The 25142-nt window shown below is 38.2% G+C and overlaps 1 protein-coding gene across 1 annotated transcript; it reads right to left on the bottom strand.

The window, feature by feature from the left end:
* Positions 1 to 1710: 1710 nt before the first annotated feature.
* LOC140135812 (uncharacterized) lies at positions 1711 to 23114 on the bottom strand. The gene is made up of 5 exons (XM_072157432.1): positions 22661 to 23114; positions 18314 to 18443; positions 8898 to 9011; positions 8367 to 8448; positions 1711 to 3280 (listed from the first exon to the last, which is right to left on the bottom strand). The coding sequence occupies exons 1-5, from the start codon at positions 22873 to 22875 to the stop codon at positions 3189 to 3191; spliced, it is 633 nt and encodes a 210-aa protein (XP_072013533.1). The 5' UTR covers positions 22876 to 23114; the 3' UTR covers positions 1711 to 3188.
* Between the last annotated feature and the right edge of the window lie 2028 nt (positions 23115 to 25142).

Genomic DNA, 25142 nt, shown 5'->3' on the forward strand with positions numbered 1-25142 from the left:
GCGAAGAATCAATCTAAGGGCACTGAATTGTTCGATTCGGCACCCCCGCGCCCAGGGAAAGTGCTCTCCCTTGTCCCTCCCCCTAACAACGCCAGCGACTATCTTGTTGAAAACCACATCAACTACGAGGGTCAGTCAGTATGTATTAAGAGTTGACTTGTGACGTCATATGTGAATTTCTCAATGATTACATAAACACTACACCTTTGTCTTTCAAACAACACATATGATTACGTACCAGCATTAGCATAAAATCAATAGACTAGGGACACTGCCAAATCACGCAAAAAGGCGGGCCTTTTAAATTACAGCAAAATATGAGACTTGCCATTAAACTTGGGTGGAAATGGGACGTCTGGAAACTTCAACAACTTTAGGGCATGAGGGAAGCAAAATTATTCTGCAAAAATGGCGAAAATGAAAAAGCAGTTATTATAAATGACATTATCTCCAAAATGAGACAGATTAAAATATAATGTCTGGTCACGTGAGAGCTGGTACTCAAACTTAAATTTCCACGTTTGCTATTTTTGGCAATATCAAGATTTTTATAGAAAGAAAAGTCTTGTTTTTGTCAAAAATAAGACATATTTGACCCCCGGATTTGACCACGCATTTTAAATAAACTAAAACCTTTACAGCCCAACAAACATGGTTTAATGAACTGAAAATACAACAATACCTCATTTCAGCCTCTTATTTCCCTTAACAAAAAAGACCCAATTTCAGCAGGTGACTCTAGACCATTGATTTTATGCTAATGCTGTTACGTAATCATGTGTGTGATCTAATTTTTACATGTGTTGTTTGAAAGACAAGGGTACAGTGTTTATGTAATCATTGAGAAATGCCATGAAAACAATCCACATATGACGTCACAAGTCAACTCTTAATACATACTGACTGACCCTCGTACTACTCTAGTCATTGGGATTCAGAAAAAGTATAGTTTGACCTATCTGAGACGTACGGTGTTCTCGAGTTATGAGCAAAAAGGTTTGATTTGAATTGTTCGGGTTTTGACAACCCTGGATAACCCAAGAAAGCCTCTATTGAAGCATATTTTCATTGGTGTCCATTTGAACACCGGGACGGGTTTGGAACAGTCAGGAGTTAACACCCTACTCTTTTCGAAACTGGCTGCGAGATACACGTATAGGTATGGCTCTCTGCACACGGGACCGACGGCTTAACGTCCCCTCCGAAGGACGGAGTAATTTCATGATTTATTTACCCAATTCTAAAAGAACAATGGGGAGAGCGGAAGTCTGAATTTAATCTATTGAAGCATATTTTCATTGGTGTCCATTTGAACACCGGGACGGGTTTGGAACAGTCAGGAGTTAACACCCTACTCTTTTCGAAACTGGCTGCGAGATACATGTATAGGTATAGCTCTCTGCACACGGGACCGACGGCTTAACGTCCCCTCCGAAGGACGGAGTAATTTCATGATTCATTTACCCAATTCTAAAAGAACCATGGGGAGAGCGGAAGTCTGAATTTAATCTACAGAAGTTGCCAATTAATTTCAGACTTTTATTCCAAGTCAATATCCCAGCAAATCGCCACCGCCGAGAATTGAACCCGGGACCTCATGCACTAAAGGCAAGTACCCTAACCATTGCGCCACACTCTCCCTGTTAAGGTCAAGGTAGTATTTTGACCTACACATTCAAAATAAAACGGCACAGCTTTATAACAACACTGTTAATGCTCTCCGATATATTTATTCATTACGTACTGTATTTGAAGAGCTTATTTCCAAACTATGTTAAGTCCACAAACCCATGTTTCTGATTTACCTGTGCGATATTGGAATGGGTTGTAATGCTATAGGTATTATAATTTCAGTTGGATGCACTTTGTTTCCCAAATGAGAACAATAGTCTGCATATTGTTATGCAGTATTGTTATGGCAAATAATGACTTGTTGATGATACAACTCATTCTTGCTAATGTCAAACTTGTCAATGTAAATTGTAATTGTATCACACAAGTAAATGAGACACGTGGGGTTGTGGACTTAACACGGTTTGCAAATAAGCTCTTCATTTCTATATTATAAATTTCTATATTATAAAAGATAAAGGTATCATTTATGACGAACGAACAAACAAACAAACAAACAAACAAACGAACGAGCATCACATGTGTGTCTTAAGGATGGTATAGTTTAAAGTTTGTTGCAATCTGCTTCCCCTCGGAGGTGACAACTTATTTTAAGAAATATATACTGTATTTCTATATTAAAAAAGATAAATGTGTTATTTACGATGCGAGCAAACAAACAAACAAGCATCAATGTGTGTCTTAGAGGTGGTGCCGCTCAAAGCTTGTCGCAATCTGCTTCCCCTCGAAGACGACAACGAGGGGAGGGTGTTGGCAAGCACGGGATGGTTGATGAAAGCAATGTGGGGCATAAGCCCACAATTTATAGGACGTTATTTGTAAAATACATGTATTGCGCAATGAAACAAAAGTACAGAAAAAAGTACGAAAGTTGGTATTCTTTTACGCGGGCCAGATAGAAAGAGCCATTTTTTTTCCAGTATTAGCCTCTATCTAAAAATAATTATACCAAAACGAACGTGTTGCGTGTTTTCCCCTCCGAGAATAATTATAGACAGAAATGACACCGTTAAACACGCCTTTGGGATCTCCTTTATAGAACCATACCCATACCATTCCTCTTGAGTGTAATTTTTACTTGCTATATTATTTTGAGCGCAAACACCGATAATGCCGATAGGTCATGCTCCCCGATAGTTCACGCTCCCGATATCGGTCACACTCCCGTGGCCTATAAAAAAAATCGATATTTTTCCCAAAAAAAAAAGGAAAAAAAAGTCATGATTATATACGAACTAGGACGAGAAAGAAACTGAACAACCGCAGCATGACAAAATATACCTGAATTAGTATGCATATATCGACTGCTCAGTGCCAGAAGTGGGTAAGTGCAATAGCTGCTATAATGATAGCCATGTGTAGATGAGCACACAATATAGGCTTACTGTGTGTAAATTATCAAATGTTCACAGGGCAGCTATTGCACTTACCCACATCTGGCACTGAGCAGTCTATATATTTTTAGCAGCAAGTTTATTGTGACATGAAATCTTAAAGATATTTAAACAGTTTGTTTCGATCAAGATATTCTGACCAAAATTGCAGCTTGCTTCGATCTAGTTCGTAGAGCAGTTTGCAGACGTGAACTCGGTACATCTATTGTTGGTTGTGTCACGTGAGTATGAAGGTTGATGGCTTAATCCGGTCCCTATAAAAAAAAGAAGAAATTGTTTTGAAAAATAACAATTAGATCTTGTGAAAAGTTCAACAAGACACGCAGCTTAGGAACATCGAGTTCATTAATCGCCCTGGTGATTTTTCTGATTTTTTGGGCATATTTGTCATGTTTTATTAACAAGACAAATATGCCTTAAAAGGCCTACCACATGTCCCAACGCGTACACCTGATTTGAATCAGCCAAATTGGTTGTGTTTGTAGGACAAGTTGAACAGGGTAATTTTGAATTAATAAATTAACTACTTGAAATCTGTGATTGGTTGGTGGTACTAGTCCAGAGATGTATCGTTCGAGTCCGGACTCGGACTCGAGTCCGGACTTCGAGTCCACTTTTGTTGGACTCGGACTTGGCTCGGACTCGGACACAAAAGACTCGGCTCGGCTCGGACTCGGACACAAAAGGACTCGGACTCGAAGGCGAGTCCGGTCCGAGTCCAGTCCAATGTCCAAATCTATGTAAACTGTGAAATGATTATCTAAAAATGTTAAAATAGATCTCAAATTTGTTGACTTTACTTATTTGGCCATTTTCCAAATTAATTGGGGCTGTCAAATCTGTGACCTGTTATTATTCCTACATATCCACCAAATTATTTAGATTTATCTGTCACTTAGCAGAATCATATTTTGTTATCATTTAAAATGAAATAATTGATAATTAATCAAATGCATAATTTTATTAAATATTTGGACTATATAAAATTCCTACAATGTAAGACTTCTTTCATGGAACTTTCCAATCCATTAAGCTCTTGAAAGAGAAACATGCACACTGGACCATACATCTCAGCTCCCACTCAGTAGGGCTATATAGTTTGCATGTGCTCAGTAAGTGAGTACACATGACATTTGTGTGGGCCAATTTGAAAATATGTTTAGAATTATAAAGGTGAATTTCTGTTAGTATTATTATTATTATAATGATGATGATGTTAATTTTCTATTTGTATTTGAATATATTGCAATTCATTTACATGTAATACTGCACACAGCGTATAGGTATGCCAGGCAAACCTATCTGCTAGTCATGATTCGCCTAGAACACAATACATATTTACATAGAAATTTAAAAGAACAGGTAGGTCAAGGCAGGGAACCTACATAAATACTAGTATGTTGTCTATACTTCACTTGACCCAAATATATATGATTTTTTTTTATGGCGATGAGACACTCGCACATGGAATTTTAGAGGGATTTTGACCCGGATTTTGATAGCAGTTCCACATAGAAAAGCTGCTATCATCATGACACTAAGATCTAGAAACACCACCGAAATCCCAGACAAACTAGTACCTAGACCAGTGACTTTGACTCGCGTAGTGAATCCGACACTGCTTAGCAACGACTTGAACAAGGACGCATACCCGGACGCAAGCAAGCAGATAATGTTCGCGTCTACAGAACATGTTGCATTTGACGCGGGCGATAACGGCGCAGTAACCACGCAACCGAGAGCGGCAGAATGTACGCGATTATCTCTGCGCCTAGTAACCCTGTCAATCCGTCAATATCACCTTGGATACTGGGCTTCATCTCCCGCTGTGGTAAGGGAAGGGCAGTCATAGGTCTAGGTGGTATGTCTATGACCGAAATGCTGTTTTGTTAGCTGAATCTTTTTGATGAAAGTCAATCTTTTACAAGATGTAACTTTGCTACGGAAAGTGCTTTGAAAAAACGGTTTTCAGTTTTGACTTTCTTTACTCAAGGGCTTTAATTTGATATATAAAATGATGCAGTTTGAATTCACCTGGCATACCTACAGCCTTGTCCCTAGCCGCAATTAAGTTAACTGTGAGTTTACATGTAGTGTGCTATACACACACACACACACAAAATACCCCCACATGCCTGCTGTCTGATACAGGTACTAGGTGGTCTGATACATGTTTTTACCTTCAGGAGTAACCTGTTCATGGACATGGCTTTTGAAGAAAGTGTGTATGGTTGGTTGGTTGAGTCAACAGTGTTGGGTGGGGTTTGGTAGAGTGGTGTGTGGTGTGATGCAGTGAGTGACCTTCTCATCACATTTCTACAATTTTATCATCAAAATGCCATAAAATTATCGGAAACTTTAAAATTGACCTTTTTCAGCAAATTTGTATTGTAAATTTTTCAAATAAGAAATAAAATATAAAATTTTGCTCCATTTTTGCAAATAATGACCCATTTTTTCAAAATGTTGTAACAAATGACCCCTTCTTTCAAAATTTTATACCCAATTACCCCTTTTTCATTTTGTTATATCCAAACTAAGCAATGCCAATAGGTAGATACCTGTCACATTAAAGTTGAATGACCCCCCCACCACCACCACGGGCATGGACTCTCACCCGAGTCCGGACTCGAGCGGACTCGAGTCTGGACTTCGGGTCTTATTTTTGTTGGACTCGGACTTGGCTCGGACTCGGCACCCCTAGACTTGGACTCGAGTCCGGACTCGGACACAAAAGGACTCGGACTTGGCTCGGACTCGGATACAAATGGACTCGGCTCGGCTCGGACTCGGACAAGCTGGACTCGGGTACAAGTCTGGGTACTACCATACACTACAAGTGCTGGTTGGGCGTTACAGTTTGCAGTCACATATATTCTGTCTTAAATGCGCTGATGACAAGGCCTAGATCAGCTGCTGCAGTTGCAGTCCTAGTAAGCTGCGACTGGGCCCGGGCTATGGATTATGGAAGATTCCAAAAGGGCAATATCATCAGCAAAATCCAGGTCACCTGCTCAACCGACGTGGGCAGGTAACAATTCCAGCGTCAATTCCAGAAGTTGATTTCTTCAGAAGGTAGCCTATACATGCTATACCAGGATAATGAACAGGAATTGTGCCAACACATCACCCTGAAGCACCCCAGTTGTTACTTGGAAAGGCTCGGAGATACTTCCATCTACCATAACCGCACTGTTGTAGTCCTTGTAGAGCACCTGGATGACATTTACCACAACCTTTGGTATTCCATATTGCCGCCGCACTAAAAACATGACGGACCACAAAAGTGATTGTCAAAGGAAGTTGGTACTCCTTAAAGCCTTCCATGATCCTCCTCAAAATGTGTACTTGCTGAGCACAGCTGCGGCCTAATCTAAAGCCGGCCTGGTTGTTTCTCAGTAAAGGATCAATGTGAGGTCGGATCATGTTCAAAAGGATCTTGTTGTACAATTTTGCGGCAATGGACATAAGCGAAATACCACGGTAGTTTGTCACGAGAGAGAGAGGTCGCCTTTCTTTGGTAGAGGAATGATTACATATGTGTGACCCATTGACCATGTTGACGTGGCGGTGTTTATAGCGTTGAGAATACTTCCATACAGAACTCAAGAATCATATCAATGCTATCCCTCCTCCCTGAAGTGCTTCAGCAGTTATATCACAGTCCAATACTGCTGCCTTGTTGGTCTTCGTGGCTGCTATTGCTTCGAGTACTTCTTCACGAATTGGGGGCTCAGTGATGATAGGAAGATCTTCAACAGCTGGTGCAGGAAGTTCTGAGGCAGCTGCGCCACTGTCGTTGTTAAGGAGCGATCTATATCTAGAATATTCCTTCCATTCCTCAAGCAGTTCATGGTCACTGGTTGGGGCTGTTCCATCCCTCTTTTTGACTTTCACCCTTTCCTTGAATTCTTCCCAGAAAGCGAGTGTATGATTTTCCAGGTGGTGGTGTAATTCCCCATATCATCTGCCAGCTTCAGGTCTTCCATCTGCTTATTGAGGGTAGCAAGCTCGTCAGATTTATAGGTGTTATTAAGGCTGGTGTTCAAGTTCCTCCATCTTTCTCTAGCATGACGAGACTTTGAAATGGAGTACCGCTTTTTGGCATCATCCCTTTCAAGTTTAAGTCTGATGGTTGAATCTGATACCCAACTTGGCAGTCCGCATGGCTCTTGCTTTCCAGTAACTTTCTCAGCAACTTCATCAATGGCGTCATTCATGCTCAAGACCTGGAATATGTTTGATAGCTCCAGCTGAAATTCCTCATTTGTATCAGGATCCTGTCTTCCAGTTGAATTTTTGTCTCTTGCAAGGTTTTCCTTTGCTTGTTCGCAAACTGGCAGCTAGACGGACGCTCACAATACGATGATCGGAGTCCACTTCTACTGAGTTGTTTTTTCGACAATTGCGGAGAGAATTTACCCACTAATTGCTGTTTATTAGAATGTGATATACTGTGCATGGGTTGATCCAGCTGGATGGGTCCAAGACGGTTCCTGGGTTGGGGGAATCTCATCTGGGCCGGTCAGAGATTGTACTCCTGGCAAGTGTTGACCAGACGCTCACCATTGTCATTGGTTGAATCATGGTAGCAGTATGGACCAATGCAATGACCCAAGGATGGGAAAGGTGACTATCTGTTCCTATTTTGGCATTAAACTCGCCAAGGATGAGATGGATGTTGTGCCTTTTCATACCATCCAAGTGGTCAGATAGAGATGAATAGAATTCCTCATATGTCAGAAGATGTTGAGCACTCAGTGGGTGCATATTTAACAGTGATGCTAAGCTGAGGGTTACCGGCCAGCTGTTACCATGGAATGTTACAAATAGTATCATCTCGGAAACAGTTTCAACACTCATCTGTGAATGTACTTGGACATGACCAGACCCACTCCTCCGTGCCTTTGCTTGGTAGCAGAACTGAATATGAAAACCCAGTTCCTATCGTCTGACCAAAGTTCATCAGTTGGGCTTAGTGTAATGAGACGATGTTCTTGAATTCCGGCAATGTCAATACCTGCATCAGCACAGCCCATGAATAGCTGATGGATTTTCCCTTGTTGATTAACAGTACGGACATTATAAGAGGTTTGAAAGTAGACAGGCGACAATAATCAGGGCCAACAGTTCGTGATGGTGTGTCAAGTTCCCGCTGGTCCGTCATGGAGTCAATAATAGACTGCCGCTCTCACTCTGGCTCTCACCTACCTTTGGTATTTTTGAAGATTTGCTTGTAGTTTTCGTAATAAACTGTCAACTTGTAATGTACAAATTTAATATTCTCTTCGAATGGAGTTAAACTTGTTTTTGCATATGCCTTTTAAATAAAATACGTACCATCTACGAGATTCCAAACGTTACAGTAGTTTCTTCCACCGTCCAAGAGCTCCATGTCATAGTCCGATGTGTAGGAATACGACTTATAAATATAATAAATATAAATATAATAATAATAATAACAACAACAACAACAACAACAACAACAACAACAACAACAACAACAACAACAACAACAACAACAACAACAACAACAACAACAACAACAACAACAATAATAATAATAATACTTTTAAACACAAGATAGTGTTTAAAGTGTGCTTAAAAACATAAACAGCTTCATATTTTACGTGTTTTAGTGTTATTTTAGTGTTTATAGATTAACACCCCTATACCTTCACTGTACAAACATGTGTTTATTAAGTATTGCTCAGCTGTTTTTGCAATGCTCTTTCACGAGTACATTTTCCAACAACACAGGGGCTCGAACTCGGGCCCTCAGTTGCACTGAAGTCTGAATGTCTGATATGATGCCCTATCAACTGCGCTAACTTGACTGATGTCCCATAATATTAAAACATGATATCTTACCCATCCATAACATCCGTACGGCATCTTGTCAAAGAACATATAAAATAAATCTAGATGTTGGAGGTCGTGTGTTTGGTGCATGGCGTAGATAAAATCGTCATATCCATAAAAGAGCTAAACAAGAAAACATTGAAAAATCGCATTAATATTTTGGACAATAATGTTACCTCAAAGAAAGTCTTAAAGGCGATGAAAAAACTCCCAACGGGCGGAAGAACCTTTCAAGTAAGGTTGGTTGGGCGTTTTATTAATTTTTTCGCAAATGACTCTAAAATCTTTTGACTGCATGGCCTCTATACACTGTACTGGTCATCTTGCTGTTTGGTTACACATTTCGATGTTATCAGTTATATTGCACCTGGTTCATGCAGAAAAGGATTTTACATTTTTGTAGGCTACATGTATTTGAAATTTGCTCCTGTTTCTTCGGAAATTGCTCCTGGTTCTTGTAAAATCCCAGTGAACCAGGAGCAATGTTCAAAGACAAATTGCGTCTGGTTCCAGTCCGCTTATTTCAAGGCTTGACTTTACAGAACCGACGTTATAAGAGCGGAGGTAGAACAACGGGGAAGAACTTATTGAATGACCCTCGGTTATCAAGTCAAAGTAAATTATAGTCCTATATAGGCGTATATTGTACTTGCCCGGGACATTTTGCAGCATATTGTAGGTTCAAATTGAGAATAAAAATAGATTTTGAGGATCGCAGTTCTTGCAGCCGCACCATTAATGGTAAAGTTTAAGAGACTGACCTGCGATGTCAAAATGTTTAAAGTCAATTTTCTTGCAAGGCATAGGTCTTACATTTTTAAATCCCAAAAATGTAGGTCTATCAGCAAATGTCCTTCTGTTTGCATGGTTACTGGTGCAATCCATCAACAATGAGCACTTCTGGCTTGATAAATCAACATCCAGTGACTTAAAAGGTTGATCAGTTCAGAGCATCAATATACCAGGCAAATAACATGACTATATATTACAGACATGATAGTTGTGATAGTGATTGGGTGATGTACAGGGTGAGTCACAAAATAGTGCAATATGGCAAAGATGCCATCATTTTTTCGATCCAAATTAAATTGTTCAGTTTAATATATAGGTTTTCCCAGAGTATTTCGCACTTGTGTCATTGATTTTCGTATAAAAGACATTTCAATTTCGTCCCGAAAAATCTTTGAGCCAGAAACTCCAATTCAATTTCACTATTGTGCCATTAGATTTCAATATTGTAGCATTCAATTTCGTGTTTGTGTCATTGATTTTCGTCATGCCGTTCGAATTCGTCTGAAAATACGTAACGATCCTTTTCGCAAAAGCAAATTCGTCATTTGTCATTGATATTCATTATCGTTTTATTTAATTTCGTCTTAAGTTATAGGCCTATATACAATATATATTAATCGTGAGTTCATTTTGGGGGCTTATTTTTGGTCTGTTTTTGTTTCAAACATTTTTATATATTGTATCTTTTACTTAGGCCCCCTATGCATTTGAGCTCATATAATATAGGCTTTAATTTCTTAATTTTTGATCCAATAAATTGTTACAAAGATTAAACATGTTAAAGATTATTCTTGAAATTGATTTGAAAAAAGTCCAAAACATATTTAAGCAACTTTTTGTTGGGGATTATTCTGGATTACTTTTATTGTATAAAATTAGGCCATTCTTTCTTTCTTTGATATCACAATATATGCAGGCAATTCCATGGTAACTCGTGTTACACTTTTGGGCATCCTTTTGCATACTTTATGCTCCAGGTTGAAAATTAATTTTGCGTACCTATGGGACAGCTGTGAAAAACGGTATCTTGTGTTACGAGCAGAGGACATGCTAAAAAGTTTTATTTTGATAATGTCCTAAAACAACAACAGCAACAACAACAAGACAAAAAAATACACCTTACTAAGATTTGCCCTTCAGTGTTTCACACTAACCATGCTAACTCGCCAACAAAATGGTAACTCGTGCTACAATTTGTCCGCCCAAAAAGATATGGAAACGAATAAAGTAATGACAAAAAAAATAAATAAAAAACTTGAAACCATCATAGAATTTCAATATTCAAAAAAAAAAAAAAACATTAAACAAAACCTTAATGAAGATGTGCAAAGGCGATCCAAAATTTGGCCAAAAACAGCCTTTTCAAAGAAAAATTTATGGTAAACACGTTAATTTAAACAGCATGTTAATCTCTTGCAATTGATCAGAAATTTGCTATTGTAGCACTTGTAGTTTTGAAGTTCTGTGTATTTTTGATGTTTTGGGTCATGTGTCATTGTCTCTGTTTGCTTGGAAAAATACAGTATATATTCCTTCAGATAAATTGTAAATTTATATTTGTTTTGTTATTCTTTAACGTTACTCTTTTCTTTATAAATTTCTTTCATTTTCTTATATAATTTTATGATTATAAGAATTCTTAGAATAAGATCTTCAACATAAACTAAAACGAACACTGTCCTTTTAAATACCAAATAACTTTAGTCTTGGACTAAACCTCCGATTTAGTCCAGGACTAAAGATAGTCTCCTTTTGTGAATACCGGCCTATGTGTTTTCTTTCATTTTCTTATATAATTTTATGATTATAAGAATTCTTAGAATAAGATCTTCAACATAAACTAAAACGAACACTGTCCTTTTAAAAAGTCATGATTATACATATCCATTTAACACCTGACGAATATAAATGACAAATGTGTTAAAATGAATGACAAAAGACTAAATTGCTTTTACGATTCAGTAGCCATCGCCACACGAGACGAAATTGAACACAAATTTGACGAATATCAATGATACAAATGTGAAATTTAATGATACAAATATGAAATTGGTTTTGAGTTTGTGCGACATCGATTTTTTAGGACGAATTTAAACTGTCTTTTTTATGAATATGAATGATATAAGTGCGAAATACTCTGGGAAAACCTATATATACTAACTATAAGTATACTACTTAACAACCTATTCTTTGGTAAATCTATCCAATTATTGCACGGACAACATCATATCATTGGCAGGCTAATATTGTGACGGCAATGAAAATGACTCTTTTTTTGAGAAAATAAGACGTTTAAAATTGATATTCCGCAAAAACCAACTTAAGCGATGATTTCCTTCGAACGAGACAGATTTGACCAAGAAAAAAGTTGACGTCATGAAATGACTGTGCCTGCTTTGCAAGAAAGGACTATAAACATTTTCAATGCACAGAACGTATACTGTTGTTCGCAGAAAAAAACCCTCTGAATTAAGTATTACACATTTAATGGTTTTTTAACATATGGATAAAATCAGCCGCTTCTTTTTTTATATATTAGTAAATTGTGATATTACAATTCATATGTATATCAATATCATGAGAAATATTTGGGCTAAAAAATACAAAAATTATTTGAGCTTAGAATTTCAGCGTGCTCAATCTGAGACTAGCATATAAACCGTATTAAGTCCACAAACTCATGTATCTGATTTCCCTGTGCGATATTGCAATGCTATAGTTTTTGATGAAATATTACAAAGCAAACGCATAGTAACAATACTGTTTGACGCTTTGTTTCCCAAATGAGAACAATAGTCTGCATATTGTTATGCAGCATTGTTATGGTAAATAATAGTACAACTCATTGTTGCTAATGTCAAACTTGTCAAAGTGATCACACAAGTAAATGACAACACGATACATTGTCCGCTTCATTTACTTACGTCATCAGCCCGCTGCCTTGAAAATGATCTTCGCTTCAAACGGGGGAAGAACACGTACGAGCCCGAACTTTAGGGACCGTTCACAAACACTTGTAAGGGGGGGGCTGATGCAAAAGGGGGCCCAGAAAATGTTTGACCCTCCTAAGGGGGCCCTGAAAAAATGTCCACAAATTTTTCTGGGAAAATTGTGTTTATATGCTTTTCTATGGGATTGACCGATAATTTACATGTCAAAAAAAAGGGGGGTCTGTAAAGGGGCCCGAAAAATTTTCGCGATAAATTTTTTTTGCATCAGCCCCCCTTACAAGTGTTTGTGAACGGTCCCTTACCCACACAATTTCTCTTTTTTCAGGAGAAATACGCATAAACAAGAAATGTCTTTAAAAAAGACAATGCCTCCAAGATACCAGTGGGCACCTTTTGTTATTAGTTAAGGAGACACATAATGCTAGCTTTAAGGTAACGCTATTGGATATAGATTTTTGTCTGATTGAAATATGTGAGTCCATTCTCTCTTGATTACAAGACTGAAAATTTTATTTTAATCGGATATTCGGTTACCAAAATATGGCCTGTCAAAATGGCGCGAAACCAAGAAGTTGGCAACAAATTTCTTTTATTTTTGTTATGCAATGTTGTCAGGTAGGCCTTATTTTCTAATTATATAGGCCTATGCAAGAATTATACAAAGTAAAATGTTCAGATCGGCTACAAAATAAGATATAAAACCCATGGATGCCTTTTTCCATGCAAATTTCCATTTGCATAATTAATTAGGGCCCTGATCAACTTTTCTAATAAGTGGCCCTAATTAATTATGCAAATTGAAATTTGCCAAAACGCAACCGTTATTTTGTAGTAGGCCTATAGTGTGTGTTCTACTCATGTACCATGCCTCAGTACCATAGCTCTTTTAATTGTATCTGAAATCTTTACTTTGCATAATTCTTGCATGTAATTAGAAAATCATCTGGCAACTGGACTTGTCAAAAATATAGAAAATAAAAAGAAAGTTGTTGCCAATTTTTTGTTTTGGTTTCGCGCCATTTTACAGGCCATATCTCAAGAACCGAATGTAATCTACAGGACATAAGCTTTAACATATTATTTAAATAGAAAGAAAATCTAAATTTGTGCATTAGCCAATAGGGCCACGGTCACCTAAAGCCATCTTGCAATCTTGCAGATAATTCTGATGTATGAAATAAGATATTCAAACTTTCAGATATGAAGAGTTCCAGATGCAGGCAGCCGTTTCTGTTTTTTAAATATAGGCCTAAGTTGTATCAAGAGTCATTTCTCATGGATTTTTTGACTGAAAATTCTTGCAGATAATTCTGATGTATGAAATAAGACCTTCAAACTTTCAGATATGAAGAGTTCCAGATGCAGGCAGCCGTTTCTGATTTTTAAATATAGGCCTAAGTTGTATCAAGAGTCATTTCTCATGGATTTTTTTGACTGAAAATTACGATTGTAACGTTTCAGAGTAACAAATTTTCGTATCAGATTCTTTTATGCTTGTTTATTATATTTTGTATTCAGGACTAAAATAATATTAATATTATTATATTTAGGGGGGGGGGGGTCTTTTTATAGTCCATTACTTTTTTGTATGTGTAATTGTATAAAAAATCAAAAACATTATTGTTTTGTTTTGTTTCCTTCATTTGTGCTTTGTCTTGCATCGAAAGGGCCAATATCAACACCTTGTTTGTAAGAAGTATTGTGTGGGGAAAGATGATTCTTGCATTTTATTCCCTACTCGATCTTAACAAACAAAAAGCAAATTTCTCAGTCAAAGTCTTGAAACGGTCATGGGTGCATGCAAAAATATTGCAACAGCACTCAGTAGAATGTAAAAAACTGACATAGGCCTACATACCACCAACATGACCAACCACGCATGGGAATTGGGGAAGCAAATACTTAAAACGAATTATTCCGAATTATATCAACGCAATAAAATTGCAATACTTTAGTACATGTATTTGAACAGCAATGAAGCCGGCCATAGGCGCGGCTAGGCGTATCATACCATACATTGCAGTTCAAATGCATCATGATCATGATTGTGGCCTAGTCGAGCCTAGCATGCATGCCAGTCGGTCTGCTGACTCGCCGCGGCACAAAAATACCTCCAATTTTGCACAAAACAATCCATGATGTCAAATTATCACATCCAAAGTGTCACCATGAACGTCAGCTTCAACTTCTCCAGCCAAAGTTTTTCCATTGATAATCAGGTTTCATGTAATCATAAAATTAAACCTTGTTTGATGTGTATTCCCATTGCCACAGCATAACGGTTTTCCGACTTGTCTTCAACGATAAAGCTGCTGATGAGCGCTGAGGCTATAACCTAATAATTAAAGACCGAATTAAAAAAAGACTAGTTTGCGTCTGACGTCATGACAAAGGCGCGCCGTGATTGGTTGCTAACCTGCACAGTATGGTATTTTTGGTCTGGTTGACAGGACGGCATACGCAAGCTAGTCTTTTTTAATTCGGTCTTCAATTATACAACATATGAGTTTGAAAATATTCTAATGCATAATTCATTAACTTGATAGACCCACGCCATTGGCGCCACGTGCTAGGTGTTTCTAGAATCCCTATAGAATAAGATTAATTTTAATGCTAATTTATTGCACATGCTGAGGAAGCGTGATTACCTTTTTGAACATTCGGAAATGGCGATAGGCGAATTTATGTATGGCGCAGAGAGGTGGGGGATATATATTGGGCTCTCAATATTGGGCGGAAATTAGAGTACTTCTCAGAATATAAATTTGTACAATCGGCCTACATGCCGCGCAATGTGCGGCATTTTAGGTGTCAATTTCAAAGCAAACTACCTCCTGCGGAGGCAGAAAAATTGCAACGAGTGTCAACTTATAATGTAATAATTATTCTCTTTGAATAAAGATAAACTTGTTTTTGCACTAGACCTGCCCTTTAACATGGAAACAAACAAGGACCATACGAATTACAAAATGCCGGGTGTATGAATCCTAGGTCGAATAGCGGCGTAAACCTTGGGGTCTCGGCCAGCCATAGGCCTTTGGGTACATATTCTGGGGAGCGGAAAGGCACCAAATTGATGTTTTATGACCTTTGACATTCTTTTGTGGCGAGTGAGTCGAGTGACATGGTCTTTCAATTCACGCCGAGTGCATGTCCTTGACCGGCTTGACTATGCTTTAGTGGTCATGAAAGAATTCAAAAATTCAAAAGATAACCTCTGCCCCATTAATCCTAAGTTATTGTCTGAAACTGCTCCTCGGAGGATGTATCATTAGTTCCGCAGTCTACTTTCGACATTGCCCTTATGAGCTCAATATGAACTCTCATCCTCCTGGATGAGTCTAGTCGGGATTATGCACTTTCAGTTTCTCACGCGTTTGAACGGGAATTGGATTGCGTACTTTTTCGATGTCTAGTGAGCAAATTTCTTCAATATTTTGAGAAAATGATGTCAAATTTTCTATTCTATATTGTTTGGTAATAATGTCTTTTGCCAATAGTATGTTTAAAGTTGTAATTTTGTGTTTTTGATCGCAAAGATCGGATATTTTCGTTCCCGATTCGAATTCTGAACCCTTCGCAAGGGTGCCGATTTCAGCAGAACTTTGACGATAATTTTGCCTTTTGGACACTAAAATGCATTCGATCCTTAATTTTGTTTCAACCGAGTCTTAAATTAGCAAGCACAATAAGGTTGGTACCACTTTTATATACATTGATAAAATTTTTAAGATTTTTTTTCAAGTTTCTAACCGGCGCAAATCGTTAAGTGTGTATTTCCCATTGACATCCAAAATGGCGTAAGCCAGTCCTTAATATACATAGGTACGGTGTATATAGGACTGACAAGCAAGTCTAGATGAGTCTTGCGCTTCGAAAGAGAAATGGCCACTCCTCCGGCCTGCAGTATACAGACATGAATCTTTACCTTTACAATGAGGAAGCAAATACAATTTTGAGAATTTGATGCAGAGTCTGCACCAGACACAGGCATGTACATATTCTTTGGAACGGAAGGTACCAAATTGGTGTTTTATTACCTTTGACATTCTTTTGTGGAGAGTGACATGGTCTATCAATTCGTGCGAGTGTCCTTGACAGACTTGACTATGCTACAGTGGTCATGAATGAATTAAAAAGATAACATCTGCCCCAATAATCCCAAGCTAGTCGGTCATTTTAAATATTGAGTATTAGTTTTGGTTTTTGGTCACGTGGTTTCCTATTATCCTGCCTAAGCTCTTGAGTGATGTCATTATCCATATCTTTGTACCCTTTGTTAGAAACTTATAATTTGTAGCAAGCCGTTTCAGTTTTCATTTGAGTTTGTCATATAACTGTGCGACCACAGGAAGTCTATGATTTCACTGTGAAAAAATATAGACCATCGAAATATTTCCACCGACATTACAAAAGAATACACTGAGAAGTGATATATACACTACTCTATTTATGATAGAAAGCTGGTTTAAACTGACTTTTATTCAATTTATTTATTAATTTGGGTATCGCATGATGTGAATGATGCCCGATATATAGACCTAGACTTAAGACTAGAAGGGTAAAAGAGAGAGGGAGAAGAGATCGGGAGGGGAAGAGGGTGTGTGTGGGGGGTGTAAGGGGGGGGGGGCAAAGGGGAGAGAGCATTGGAAGTGGGAAGGGAAAGTGGGGGCGAGGAGAGCTCACGAACGGAGTGGAATAGTAGGGGAGATTCGATATCGAGTGTGGGGGAGGAGGTTATATAGGTGAGGGAGGGAGCCTAGGTAAGAGGTATGGGTTGTGCTTTCCGGGGACTAAACAAATTCATAATCAAATCATCTCCATCATCATGCATCGTTTATATTTCATACAAATAAACAAAGCATCCCCCCATCCCTTCAATATACGCGCATGATTTCTAGGCCTCGTATAGAACTCGGTGTGTAATACGGTGATATGAAAGTATGCCACCTACGACAGCACTAATAGGCCATTATATACTTATGGTTATATACCCTATACTGTGTCCTCCCAGCACAACAGTGTTATGATTGCATACCAGATCTACTCCACTTTTTAATCCCTTGATTTTTGGTTTCTGAACAAAAGAGAAACTAAAACTTATAATTTTATTGAAATAAGGGATTGTCTGAAATAGTCTAGGAGCAAGAGGTTTTGAAAAAGATTTTCGTAACTTCAAATACTACTTGTATTTTCATACCTTGCCTCTGTCACGTATTTCCTTCGTATTATTGACAGCAAGTCCTAATTTTGACATTGGTATTGCAACATGTCATTTCATATCAAATTAGTAGACTTTTTTTGAAAAAAACATATCACTGGTGCCTGATGGGAAATATCTGTTCGCCATTTCATAAATCGAATCGTTTTCGCCTGGTTTGTGCCCAGGTGTATTGGGGGCGCGCTATGCTCTCATTGAACAGGCAAAGTTCGCAAAACTAACAACGTTGTTATTTGCCAATCTCAATTAACATGATCAAGGTATCGAATATAAATTATTCATAACGGATCGATAACTGGCCTCATTTTCTAGCTAGCAAACCAGCGGCATGTTTCATAGGATTTGCGTTGCTAATAGAACAACCGTGAATTTAGTGTCACCCCCTTGGTTGGTGTAAGCCATTAGACAATCTCCATCACGCGACCCATAACGTTATTCTTGATTGTGTACATTATTCTTACCTGGTACATACAGTCCTGTTTACCGGGATCATGATTTTCTTTACTGCTACCGCAATTACCAGGACCTGTCCACTTTTGAATTTGTTTGGCCAAGACTAAGGACACCTCCACACAGTCCGAACCAAATGTCCTGAGAAATAAGACAGATAAATAATAATATTGGAACAAGCAACATTGGAAGCTATTGGATGGTATGTCATGCATGTTCGGTAGCTGTAAAAGACAGAAAACAGAAATGTTTGATGGCAATCCAACAATCTATACTCAGATGACCTTGACATGACCTTGACCTTGGCATTCAATGGTGATCCCATTCACCAAGTTTGATGGCAATCCAGCAAACCGTCAATTTATGCGGACCATGCAATATGCACCCCAACATTAACTCAACATTATACCTCCACGGCTTCCTCCACGTCAACTCTCTAATTTATATCTCCAAACTTTTCTGTCTTTTCTGTCATTTCTGTTTTCTGTCTTTTACAGCTACCGATGCCCGGTTTACTATAGAGTTTTCTCCCGGGTTTTGCCTGGAAATATTTATCACAGGTACAAAATTTATGACGCAAATGAAACAGAAAATGCTACAGATTAATTTTGCCTAGGCATAAAGTTTCACCATGCAGTTATTGTTAACTACATGTATGCACACAACACAGGGGCACTCACAATAGGCAATTGACCCGTACTGGTAGCGCTGTGTTGTAGATATAGGAGATGAACTTAGCGTCATATATCAAAAAGTACAAAAGCTATGATTTTAGTACTTGCTCTATGTTTCAATTACTTATTCTTTTCAAAATATCTGACCCGGTACAAGCTTTAATAACGGGGGACCATACATTTGTATGAGAAAGGAAATCTACATCTTATCCAAACTACCGTGTTAATCCAATGCACATTTTGCTTCACCGGGCCGTCCTGACCTGGAAGATGGGTGCCACGAAACCGTAATAGGTACAAATTTAGTACTTTCTGTCAATCAAGTATGGTTTATTCTCTACATGTCAATCTTTAGATTATTAGCATAGTCCTTATAATAACGGGGGCCGCCTTGATAAGTAAATGATAGCAAACCAGTGAAAAATACCCCAAAACTCAGTCAGTGGAGCTCCGCCCGTACATGTCAATAGCATCATTATCGATTGGATTAGTCGACCGCAGCGGACAATTCGATCGCTCATTGGATTAATATTATCACGTGGTAAGAAATTTACATTGGACAATCGTTTACTATAATGGTTTAGTACTGCATATTTCGGTTTAATCTTCACTAAGCGGGTTTATGGCTGAAAAGGTCACGGTGAATTTGCCGTGGACAAACTGCACTATGTAGGCCTACAGGAAATTCTTATTCAGTGTTGCATTTTTGGTTCACGCTCTATCAATGCATACAATTCAACGTGATTGTGATACGCTTTTAGTCTTAGCCTTTAGTCCAAAAAAGATGCAACTTAGAACCTTTTTGTCCTGTGCGGATCACCCTCGTGAAATAAGGGTTCTCATATGTCATGTATGTTCAAGACCCAAAAAGGTTCCTGATATAACCAAAATGGGTTCTAAAGCCCCTTTTGAGATGCAATTTCGAACCTTTTTGTCCTGTATGGAGCACCCTCGTGAAATAAGGGTTCTCATATGCTCAAGAACCCAAAAATGTTTCCTGATATACTAGTAACCAATATGCGGGTTCTAAAGACTCTTTTGAGAAAGAACCTTTTTTTGTCCTGTATCCTGTATGGAGCACCCTCGTGAAGGTTTCTCATATGCTCAAGAACCCAAAAAAGTTTCCTGATATAACCAATATGCGGGTTCTGACTCTTTTGAGATGCAACTTAGAACCTTTTTGTCCTGTATGGAGCACCCTTGTGAAATAAGGGTTCTCATATGCTCAAGAACCCAAAAAAGTTTCCTGATAACCAATATGCGGGTTCTAAAGACTCTTTTGATACCTTAAATGGTGTACATGCCTTGCAATATAGAGGTTGTGGTTTCAACCATGTCTAAATTCCACCCACTGATTGCTCTTTCAAACTCTTTTTGTACTTCTGTCAAATCTTGACAATTCAACCCAAATCTATTTTGACTAATCCCCGGTATGCCTAATACAATCCACTGGAGCGTGTAATGTACGTTATAGACTGGTTCTATTTTGGAGAAAAATGTGCTTATTTAAGCATCAAGCGGCAACTAAATTATTTTGATTAATTCGGGTATATGCTGAATTTAACATTTCTGATGCGATCAAGCAAAATCAGTCGGAACTCGGAAATATTAAATTTTAAGTTTCTTTTAGTAAAATTCATTTACAAAGCTGTATTGTGAAGAAAACCCCATTGAAATAGCTTGAAATTGAGCAACTAGTTCCAAAGATATGAGCAATTAAAGAGTTTCCAAAACAACAGGTAACAAAAGGAAATGTGTTCTTTGTTTGGCTATATCTCAAAATCACTATTTCCGAGTTCCGACTGATTTTGCTTGATCGCATACGGTATCACATTTTTGTCTGCGGAGCTATATTAGAACCCCGTGACCCGAAAAAAGACACGCATACCCAGTACATACTGCAAATTCACACAAAAACAAACAAACAAACAAACAAACAAACAAACAAAACAAACAAAAAAAACCAAAAAAACATGTCAAATTATTCGTCTGGATCTAAGGATAAAAAAAAAAAGTAACATGCTTGTGCGTAGGACATTATACTGCGCCAAGAAAGTATCCTTACACTTGGAAAAATAATCACAATTTCAAAACGGAACCATATTGGGGTAAATTTGTTTTTGTAATAGATGCACTATCTAATCTTGCACATTATGACACCATATTGAATCCAATGTGACCTCAAGAAGTAAAATTACAAGCAATTGAATAGACGAAGGTCCAGTTTTAAAAGTGACAAATTGGCCTATACAAGGCGCAAACAGATTCCAACAAGCGCAACAAAGAGACTACACAGTTTCTTCAATGAAACTTTATTTAAAGCAGTATTTATTTAAGTTTTTATTTCTCTGTACTTTTCATAACTTACATTTTATTTGTCAGCTCTTTTGTTTCAGTTTTCTTTTGTTCCTTTTGTTTTAAACTAAAGGCACACACAAATTAGCCATTTACCACTCTCAAACCAAATGTCTAGTCTGTGGACTTTTGAATAGGCCAGTGTGTCACTTTTAAAACTGGACCTTCGTCTAATCAAATGCTTGTAACTTTGCTTCTTGAAGTCACATTGAATTCCACGGGGTGTCAAAATGTGCCGGATTAGATAGTGCATCTATTAAAAAACCAAATTTACCCCAATGTAGTTCAGTTTTGAAATTGTGATTATTTTTCCAAGTGTAAGGATATTTTATTGGCGCAGTATAGTTACCAAGTTATGAGGCTAAACAGGTCGAAGGTCAATTTGCATATAATACAGTGGTACAAAATTGAAGTTCTCCGATTTTCGTAAAAATGGATGCAAACTGTTCCTCATGTTCAAATGATTCAGGAAAAGGATTTGCTATCTGCGATGTCAAGTTCAGAAGATAGATGATACATAAATACAAATTCCATTGAATCCTATAGAATCCTATGATATCTTTTGACTCAGTACTGTGTAACGTGCTAACTAGACATCACACGTTTCTGCAGCCTGTCAGACGTCACTCCAGAAACCTCCATACAAAAGCCTTTCAAAGACCAACAGGCAAGAAAGACTGCTGGGTGTATTCGTATTTCCCCAATACAACCAAAGATTGGAACCAGCTTCCACAAACCATAGTCGATTTACAGAAACCAAAGATTTAAAGAAAGAAGTTCCAAAACATCACCAAAACACAGCTCGAAACAACTAGCATCTGACGTTCTGCGCACAATACCCTTCTCGCCTGGCTTTGTAGAAAGTGTTGAGGAGTATATAACCAGAACCAGATAGTGCAAACTATTCTTTTTCTGAAACCTCTAAGCAAGGCGAACAATTTGCCTCAACTTTTACGAAAATTGGAGGAACTTTACAAGCAAATCGTCCTGTGACCTTTTGTGCCCCATAACCTCCTAACGATCGCGATCTGACGATATGTCGTACAGGTACAAACATTACATTTCTGGGACCAGATGCATAATTTGACATGTTTGAAAGTGTTATTGGAATAAAACTATTTTTTCAGCCTATACGATCCTATGGGGTCGGGGTCTTTTTGAGAGTCGTGGTCTCAAAATTGTGCTTGGCAGACAAAAAATTCGAGATCCGCAAAAAAGCTACTTAACATAATTAACAAAGATAAGCTGGTTGCCAACTTTTACGCAAACTTGCCGCGCTAGGAACGCGATTTTTCCCAAATAGAACCTGTATAAATCATGCCTACTTACCAATCCATATCACAGCTTGCGGAGCTTGGATAGGGGAATCCGAGACTGGCTTTAGCTTGTGTTCTTAAAGTTTGCTCCAATTCTTTATGATCCATGTCTATCAAATCAGCCACATTTTTAAATCTAAAAGGTTTAGTGATATTCCTTGGTGGCTCAGTTGGAGCTGTAGCTCCCAAACCAACCAAAACAGCAGAAACTATTAAAAATGACCACATTTTGCGAATTGTAGCTGTCGTCTGCTGTGTGACGCTCCTCTCTGACTGTCTATGCTGCGGTACTGGTGGTTCCAGTTTGCAAACTCTTTTAATCTATTCGTAAAGAACTTTCAGCAAAAAGAATGGACCAATCGCAGTTCATTATCAACACCAACAGTTATCAACACCACTGCAGGCCTATATTTTAAGGGTATCCGGATGTCAATTTGTTAAAACGAAGAAAACTACTTGCTTTGGGGTTTTACAGTGGCGTAGCTAAGGGTTGTGGCATGAATCTTCAGTTCCAGGGCACTGACGTATGTTATAACGTGTATGAAGTTAAGGGGTGGTGCAATGGGGTTTTTCAGCCCAGACATGCCTTACTTTCATCAAAGACATTTTCAATACTCCCAAAGCTACGGCACGTTTTTCTGTCTTATTTTACATAATCCTGAGTACGTGTCATGCCAACTGAATGTCACCTTTAGTCATTCTATAGTAAACATGGAAACAACGTCTGTGGTAGCATTGGCCATCCGAGTCACAAGTCGGCGAGGCAAAATTTAGCCAATCAAATTAGGGTATTGCCGGCTGTAGCCAATGAAAGGACGTTTTTCCGACGCCTGTTTAAAATGATTAAACAGGTATCGGACAGACCGACGCATCATTTGTCGGATCCCTGATATGATATAGGCCTAAGGTGATATACACTTTAATGGGCTGTGCAATAATTATGCCAGCGTATACAGACAAATGCCTTCTTCTTCCTCGGTTTGACAAACAAAGATATATTACATAAATAAGCATATTTTTTCACCAGGTTCGCCGTCGCAAACAATAAAGGAGACAAGCAGAAAAAGTGATCCGCCGCCCGGGAATCGAACCCAGAACCTCGGGTTTGCAAAACCTGTGCCTTAACCACTTTTCTGCTTTGTCTCCTTATATTTCCGACGGCGAACCTATAGTGAAAAACTATGTTATATAATTCCCGTCGATCATGCCAATGTTTTTCCATGACAAATTACATCATGGTGACATTCCGGGCACATTATGGCCTAGTTTTTATATCAATGGGGAATTTGAATTATAAGCCTAATATACATGATATAAATCAATAATAATTCTCAGACACACAGGTCTGCAAACGTTGGTCCATGACGGATGAAGTACATCTAATAGTTCCTGTGGGGACGAAAATTAGGCATTTGGGCCCCGTCCGGCCGCGCTGCCCCTCCATCCAGTTGTGTCTGTTAGTAACACCAGAGATGTATCGTTCGAGTCCGGACTCGGACTCGAGTCCGACTCGAGTCCGGACTCGGACTTGGCTCGGACTCGGACACAAAAAGACTCGGCTCGGCTCGGACTCGGACACAAAAGGACTCGGACTCGAAGGCGAGTCCTGTCCGAGTCCAGTCCAATGTCCAAATCTATGTAAAATGTGAAATGATTATCTAAAAATGTAAAAATAGATCTCAAATTTGTTGACTTTACTTATTTGGCCATTTTCCAAATTAATTGGGGCTGTCAAATCTGTGACCTGTTATTATTCCTACATATCCACCAAATTATTTAGATTTATCTGTCACTTAGCAGAATTATATTTTTGTTATCATTTAAAATGAAATAATTGATAATTAATCAAATGCATAATTTTATTAAATATTTGGACAGTACAATGTATAAAAATTTATACAATGTAAGACTTCTTTCATGGAACTTTCCAATCCATTAAGCTCTTGAAAGAGAAACATGCACACTGGACCATACATCTCAGCTCCCACTCTGTAGGGCTATAGTTTGCATATGTGCTCAGTAAGTGAGTACACATGACATTTGTGTGGGCCAATTTTGAAAATATGTTTAGAATTAAGGTGAATTTCTGTTAGTATTATTATTATTATAATGATGATGATGTTAATTTTCTATAATGTATTTGAATATATTGCAATTCATTTACATGTAATACTGCACACAGCGTATAGGTATGCCAGGCAAACCTATCTGCTAGTCAGCCAAATTCGCCTAGAACACAATACATATTTACATAGAAATTAAAAAGAACAGGTAGGTCAAGGAAACCTACATAAATACTAGTAGGCCTATGCTGTCTATACTTCACTTTACCCAAATATATGATTTTTTATGGCGATGAGACACTCGCACATGGAATTTTAGAGGGATTTTGACCCGGATTTTGATAGCAGTTCCACATAGAAAAGCTGCTATCATCATGAGACTAAGATCTAGAAACACCACCGAAATCCCAGATAAACTAGTACCTAGACCAG

This window comes from Amphiura filiformis, chromosome 16 (genome assembly GCF_039555335.1).
Source record: "Amphiura filiformis chromosome 16, Afil_fr2py, whole genome shotgun sequence".
Lineage (NCBI taxonomy): Eukaryota > Metazoa > Echinodermata > Ophiuroidea > Amphilepidida > Amphiuridae > Amphiura > Amphiura filiformis.